The 7,593-nt window shown below is 53.1% G+C and overlaps 1 protein-coding gene across 1 annotated transcript; it reads right to left on the bottom strand.

The window, feature by feature from the left end:
• Positions 1-1,265: 1,265 nt before the first annotated feature.
• FOXJ1 (forkhead box J1) lies at positions 1,266-6,917 on the bottom strand. The gene is made up of 2 exons (XM_005424558.2): positions 6,369-6,917; positions 1,266-3,701 (listed from the first exon to the last, which is right to left on the bottom strand). The coding sequence occupies exons 1-2, from the start codon at positions 6,864-6,866 to the stop codon at positions 2,901-2,903; spliced, it is 1,299 nt and encodes a 432-aa protein (XP_005424615.1). The 5' UTR covers positions 6,867-6,917; the 3' UTR covers positions 1,266-2,900.
• Positions 6,918-7,593: the final 676 nt, after the last annotated feature.

Raw genomic sequence — 7,593 nt, 5'->3', positions numbered from 1 at the left:
AGCACCCGCGGCTCCTGCAGCCCCCAGTTGCCGCTCAGAAAACACCAGCAAACGCCTCCCCCTCCGAGCTATCTCACCCAAAGAAAGGAAAATTCACGTCCAAGTCGGTTTGGTTGCTTTCAGCTGCTGAACAAAACGGGGTTGTTTCAGGCCTCGCCTGGTGCCTCCTTTATATTCACCCTTTCTCACTTTAAACCCCTCGGCTGGCTCGGGCAGGCTGGAATATTTTTTCGTGGCAAGGTTGTTTTTTTAAGTCCCCTGGCAGGGTGGGGATACTGGAGGCTTCTCTTTTGCAGGGGCTTTGAAAACAGTATTACGTGTTTGTGCCTGGCAAAACAAATTGCAGAAGTGGTCTGAGGGGCAGGGAAGTGCCAGCTTTTTGCAGCCCTGAAGTGCCACCAGTACTGGGGAAGGAAGAAGGGAGCAGCTCTTCCAACAAGGAGCTGAGAGGAGAAGCCAGGGCAAGGAATTCCTTAATGCCTTCTGGTATTCATGGCCCCAATACCCCAAAGCTGAAAGGAAAGCCCAGATCTGCCTCTAAATTCCCCCCTCCTCAGACACATCAAAGCTGTTCCCCCACCTTTTCCCGAGGTCAGCATCCTGCCTTCACAGCACAAAGCACACACAGACCAAGGCAAGAGTCTGTCCTGAGCCCAGGCCTTATTTTGGGTGGAGATTGGCTGGATTGGGAGCAGCTGTGGCAGCTCTGGGATTGGCTGCTGGGGTGCCTTGTGCTGAGGGATCCAGGAGATCCCTGGGGTGCTCCTCATGTGCTCCCCAGGAGAAGGAGGCTGTGTCCTCAGGGCAAGAGGGTTGGCACATGCAGGAGTGGGTGCCCCAAAGCTGGAGCAGCCCCAGACAGGCTCTGGAGGGGGATCTCTGTGCACCTCCTCTCCCCTGTGCAGCTCCTCTCCCCACCTTGCACCCAAAAGGGCTCTGAAGCCACTTGGGCATCCTGGAGCATCTACAGGTCCAGGTGGAGACACAGCACAAGCAGAGGGATCTGCCAGCCCCAGGAGCTCCCTGCAGGGCCAGGGAAGGTTATTCCCAGGGCTGGAGCAGCTCCCAGGGCCCAGGACACCAGGCACAGCCAACATTGTGTCACACAGGTGGTGGGTAACCATTGTCTCACTGAGGTTGGTTTGTGCCTCAGTTTCCCCACAGGGAATTTGCACAGTTGTGCAAGTGGGTGAGAGCTCCTGTGTGCTGGGACTGGGTTTACAAACAGAGCTGGGCTGGGGAAAGGAAACAAGGAGGCAAAAGGGTTTTTTTTTCTTCTCAATTTTTTTTCTTTATTATTATTTTCTTAAATTTGTAAATAACTTTGCATGAAAAAAAGTTAAATTGCACAAGTATCTCTGTAGTTCTCCAACATAATCCCCAAAGCAGGAAAACAGAAGAAAAACAGCAAGTTAAAAGAAACACTGTCAATACAAACAACTACACAGACCCCAAAGCCCCTCCCAAGTGCTTTTGCAACCACAACAGAATCTAAATACAATCTTCAATTTCTTTTGCCAAGTCTAAGACACACCACTAAAATTCCAGCTTCTACGTGCTCCTACCTAAAGGCTGCTCTACCTCTCACAGCCTACAGCAAAGCAGAGGCAAACAATCTGGTTCTTGAGAGCTTCAAGTCAAGTTTCAGCAGAGTTTGGCTCTGCTCCCGAAATATTTCCGAGTTACCTTGCACCGACCCCGCCACGCTCTCGCTGCACACCGAGCCAAAGGGCCAAAGCTCCTCTTTGTGTGGATCCCAAGGTCCCTTCTGGCTGGATGGGACTTCATTCCCACTGCTGTCCCCTGTTGCATGCAGAGTCTTTGGCCTGAGCTCCTGGATGGAGCCTGGATGTGGATTTCTCTCCTCCTCAGCCCCAGCTGGGAGCGTTCAGTGGCTCCATCACCACCAGCTGAGGACCAGCCGTGGGGTTTTCCTCGCACTCAGAGCCTGATGGAAGAGCTGGAGAAGTGAAGAGCAACAGTCTCGGACCAAAAAAGCAGAGAGGGGCTATGTCAGTGGGTGAGAGAGAGGGTTCATGGTGCTCCAGACCCTTTGGCAACTGCAGCAAGGGTTTTGGGTAGAAAAAATACAAAAGCTGGTTTTGGGAGCATCCCCGTCCCTGCTGCTCCTCTCCTGCCAGGGCCAGTTCCTGGATTCTTCACAAAACCTGTTGGTGCAGGAGTCCTCCCTTGTGTGGTCTTGTTTTACAGAACAGTGAGCACAAAACCTTTAAACAGTGAAAATATAAAACAACTCTCAAACTGCATTTCCAGTCTTCCCCTCCCCCCTTAAGAAATTCTAGTGCTAAAAAATATAGATTTCTTTGAATATATAATATATAATAGATTATATAAAAACATCTAAAGAGGCACACTTGCTGAGTTTATAAACCTTTTCTTCTTCCCTAGGCACAAATCAGCTGGGATGTTGAACTTGGAGAATCCAGAAGGGACCTGTATTTTCTTACCAGCTAATTATCACACTGTACCTACCAACTGCACTGAGACAGAAAAAGGAAAGACAGAGAGAAACAAAGAGGTGTGGAAATTGCACTTTAGTCTATCAAACCCTAAGCCACCAGGAATCTCATGTCTTAGATGGGATTTCGCAGGTAATTTTAGCCCTGATGGAAAAGAACCCATCATAATTCACATTTCTTTTTTTAAAGTAAAATGTAAAAAAATAAGTAGTGTTGACTTTCTTCTCTTGAGAAAACTAGAGACTTCTGAGGTGTCCTTTGGAGACACAGCAGGCAGTTCCTGGGGTGGTAGGTTCTTTTCCCTGGTGTTTCTGGGAATAACCTTACAATGAAGCTGGTAAAAGCCACCTCTAGGTGGGCATCTCTAGGAAATCTTGTCCCTTGTAAGTCCCAGCCTGGGGAGAGCATCCTACAAAAGCCTTACAAGAGGCGTGCCAGGCTGCTCAGGTTGATGACATCTGCCAGCAAAGAGGCATCGATGTCTTCAAACACCTGGTCGATGTTGACACAGTTGGAGAGGTAATCGTTTGTCCCTTCATCCCAGGGATGCTCCAAGAAAGTGGTGGCCATGAGGGTTTCATTAAAGTCCAGGCTGTACTGGCTGGATTCAGTGACAGCTTGTTCCTGCCCCTGGGGACACTCCACGTGCTGCCCTTGTCCTGTCCAGTCCAGGTCGCATGTGACGGGGTTGACGGAAGGTGGGAGCTCCATATCCACCAGAGTGGAGAAATCTCCATTGAGGTTGGTGTTAAAGACAGTTTCCCAGTCAAAGACACCTTTCAGGGAGCCCAGCTCAGTCTGCTCCTCCTGGGTCATCAGGGCTGAGCTGGGGAGCCGGGCCGCCTTGGCCGTGGGCAGGGGCGAGGGCTGCTTGCGCTTCTGCCCCGCTTTGGTACCCACGGGGCTCCAGCTCTGGCTGCTGGTGCTTTCCTCAAACTCTTTGAGCAGCTGCTGCGATGCCACGTTGGCCTCCAGGAGGTTGTTGGAGCTGCAGGAGGAGGAGGCTGGGCTGCCAACGTGCCGTGCCTCTGTCTGGACTCTGCCAGAGAAGGCCGGGTGGATCTGCACCGGGGACATCCTCCGCTTCTTGTAGGTGCCGTACTTGAGCCGGTTGGCATAGTAGGGGTCCAGCTTCCAAAATCCACCTTTCCCCGGCTCGTCTTTCTCTCGAGGCACCTTGATGAAGGACTTGTTCAAGGACAGGTTGTGCCTGATGGAGTTCTGCAGCCAAAAGAGAAAGAAACCAAGGCTTGAATGCTTGTTCTGCTGTGGGACCTACCTGTGTGGGGAGGCTGGTGGAGGTTGTCAGCAAGGAACTTTGGGAAAACAAAGCAGAACTGGCAACACCCAGGCATCCAAGGCTACATGCCCAGCAGAAGGTCCCTCAAACCCCTAAGTTTTCCCCCCCGAGCCTCCAGCACGTTTTCCTGCCTCCCATCTCATCCAGCCAAAGGCAGCAGGAGCCAAGGGGTTCAAGCTAGTACTTGCCACCCAATGGGAAGCTTTTGGGCAGCTCTCCTTGGCTGGAAACTGGGGCCGTGGGGCCTTGAATCATGCAGAGCACTGGGAGCAACTGGCTTGAATTGCTCCAGGCATGGAGCTAGGCTGGAGGAGGTTGGAACCTCCTGTGTGCCAGGGAGGAAGAGGTGGGTCTCTACACCCATGTGGCCATGGCCCCTTTACAAGGGGCAACACATGGCAGCTCTGTAGGGGGGATGGCAATCAGGGCCCTGCTGGCATCCCCCAGTTCCACTGTGCCTATTGTTAGTGTTGAGAGGAAAATACGTGGACAAAACATAGGCACCATGCCTTCCCCCAGCCAGGCTGGCACAAATCAGACGGGAGAACACGGAGAGACACGTGCGCTGTTCCACCCTGCGTGTCCCCAGAGGTGCCTCCTGGCCCAGGGAAGCTCAGTGTGAAATCACTGCATCTTCATCAGCCACTGCTCAAATAAGCTGAGGGGAAAAAAAAGGGGGGGTAGGGGGGAAGAAAAGGAGGAGTTTCTGCTCCCGTCGAGCTGTTCTGAAACCCTGAATGTGCCTGGAGTGATGTGAATAATCAGAAAGGAAACTCAGTTATTGGGCAAATAACCCAGCATTGGACTCCACAAAGCCAGGACTGTACTAAGAGATTGGATATGGTAGAGGTGTTTTTTTTTTTTTTAATGTTGCCTGGATATCTTTATGCTTATTCATCCATAATCCGTAGTGCCGAATAGGAAAAACAAGGCTCAATTGCTTAGAGCTGTTGAAAAACATGCACACACACACTCACACACACACAACAAAACCCTCCTCTGGGCTGGAGCTCCTTGGGTTTGTTGGCTCCTCTCCAAAGCACTCAGCTCCCACAGGAATATATCCATCTCCCCCCCAGACTACGGGTGGCATGACCTTTCCAGGCTGTCTTCACGTACGGGAATCGGGATAGGGGATGAGAACACAGCCTCGACAAGAAAGAAAAGGAAAAAAAAGAAAAGAAAGGAAGGGGGAAAAAAGTGAAAAGAAACAAAAGATTAAAAAAAAAAAGGGAAGAAAAAAAAGAGGAGAAGAAAGAAGAAGCAAGAACACAGATATTCCCCCACACAATCCAGGCTGTGGTAACTCCAATTTTACTGTGTAATGAAATTTTACAAGGTTCAGAGACTTGAAAGCTGAATTCTCTGCTGCCCATCTCTCCTCCCCATCCCAAACTTTGCTCAGCCCAGGCTGAATTATTACTCAGCCAGTCAACATATTTATCATTCTTGCCTGCAACGGTCCAGGGTACCCCCTGCATCTCTGCAGAGAGGGATTGAAAACCTTCTTTCTTTTTTTAATGAACACATTTAATTAAAAACGTTGTGAATGCCCAGCCATGAAGTGTGCAGAAGAAAGTCAACTCGTTGGCACCCAGCTCCTGCTTCCAAATCACTTTCATAGGTCCCCTGAGTGTAAGAGGGGGACCAAGATGGCCCAGGAGGGGGACTAGGAAAGGTTCCCTTCCCCATGATGGCCTTCAAAAGCCACTGGAGACCCACCTGCCTGGAGGGAAGGTGGGCAATGCCTGGGCTTTGCAGTGGGGTTCTCCAGCTCTGCTTGGATGGGCACTGCCATCAGGATTAGTGACACACTGCAGATTTGGGATGGGAATAACCCCAGAGGAGGGATGACCCCCCCCAGGGCCCTCCAGCTCTGCCATATCCTAGAAAACCTCACGTGCCAGAGGTCTCCTCGTGTGACAGAGGAGGGCAGTGAGCCAGGGTGGCTGGGAAAAGCCCCTGGGCTTCAGGCTGTCCCCAAAGCTTGTGAGCCTGGGGGCTGTCCCCTCCCCACTGGGGACATGCTCATGCTAGCTGGGGACAGCAGCCCAAATTAACCCCTCCTGGGCTTCCCTCTGCAGCTCTCACCAGCTCATCCCAGTGATGGAGTCTCCTTGGCCTGTCCCTGGGGCCAGGAGCTCAGTACTCTGCCCTGCTTAGAAAGCAGCAGCATTTCTGCTCAGAACCTCCCCAGTGGGATCTCGTCCAACAAGTGGCATCTCCATCCCTCTCCCATGTTCAGCACCCAGGGACACTCGACCTGGCACCCCCTCCATGTGTGCTCAACCCTGAGGGCCTCAGGGCCCCATGAGAACTCCAGGAATGGAGGCACTGAGAGGCCTTTGCCCTGAAGCCAAGAGGACTCTCAGGTGCCAGGAGCCCAACAAGCACCTCCCTGCTCCCAAAACGGTCCTGGCCTCTCCCCCAGCATGGCTCCTTCCCTCTGCCACCCCTGTCGCTGTGGCATTTGTGCCCAGCCAAGTTCTTTCCCATTCCAGCCCTTCCCACTGGAGGCTGGGGTCACTCTTTTCCCTGTGGGATCCAGCAGCCCTGCAGGATCTTGTCCCAGGCTCCACATCCCCTACCTGCCAGGTGGGATCAGCGTGTCGGAAGTAGCAGAAGTTGTCAGTAATCCACTTGTAGATGGCAGAGAGGGTGATTTTGGGTTTATTGCTGGCTTCCATGGCCATGCAGATGAGGGTGGCGTACGAGTAGGGTGGCTTGACGTGAGGGTTGGTCTTGTAGTCGATGTCCCCGGCCAGATGAGGGGGCACAGCCAGGTCGTGGTGCGTGCTGGAGGAGGTGGAGGAGGAGACGGGCGTGCAGGGGGTGTGGCGTGTGCCCTTGCAGGCCGGGTCAGCGGCCAGGGGCGAGCACGGCGACTCGAAATCAACCAGGCTGAACAGACTCTCACTCATGGTGTAACAGTCCTGCGGGTCTGAGCCAGAGTATAACTGAGGCAGGCCAGTCTGGGCCACTGTGAAGTCCCTCAGCCACATGAGGTCGGGCAGGCTGTCATCCAGGTCTTCCTCCACGCCTTTCAATTTGCCCTTGGCTTTCAGTGCTTGGCCTGGCCACGCCATGCCTCCCTCGGTGCTTCCCAGGCTGCACGTGAACGGGAGGGAAGGGATGGGGCAGGTCCTGCAATAACAACAGGGACAGGGTTGAGGTTCCCCAAGGTGCAGTCTCTCTCTGCCAGCCAGGCAGGGTCACCCCTGGGTGCTCCTGGAGCTGCTGGGTGAGACCCATCCTTGGTGTGCTGTGCAGGGGACCTGCAATGCCTGCCCTGAGGGGCTTTAGCATCCTTCAGCCTCGGGGAAATTCCCTCAAACTCCTCCACCTCAGTGTCACCCACTGACCTGCTGCCCAGCAAGCCCTTGGCTGAACAAATAATTAAAAAAAAAAAAACCAACAGAAAAAACCTCAAACAACCAAAACCCAGCCCTGCCATCCCACAAAGTGAGGTTGTTTCTTGGGAACACACATGTCTGGATACCTGGCACTCACAGGACTGACTCTCAGCATTCCCCACCAGGACAAAATACTTTAAAGTTTCCCCCTCTTGCAACCTCTCTCGGTTTGATGCTAATTCTGCTTTTACTTCCCGTGGTACCCAGAAACAACTCAGGGGTGGGTTGGGGGAACTGGTGGGGTCCCACCCCAAGCACACCCTAAGTCAGAGCGAGCAGGCAGCTTCAGACTTTGGGGAGTCCTGCGTCGAGGACGTGAATTTTAACCCGAAATCCCGAGTGGTTGGGCCAGGAGGGAGCGCCGGGAGGGCGCACAGCCAGAGCCGCTCCCCCGCTCACA

This window comes from Geospiza fortis, unplaced genomic scaffold (genome assembly GCF_000277835.1).
Source record: "Geospiza fortis unplaced genomic scaffold, GeoFor_1.0 scaffold244, whole genome shotgun sequence".
In the NCBI taxonomy this organism is placed as follows: domain Eukaryota; kingdom Metazoa; phylum Chordata; class Aves; order Passeriformes; family Thraupidae; genus Geospiza; species Geospiza fortis.
Note: the sequence above shows the minus strand (reverse complement) of the source record. Positions and strands in the feature narration are given on the sequence as shown.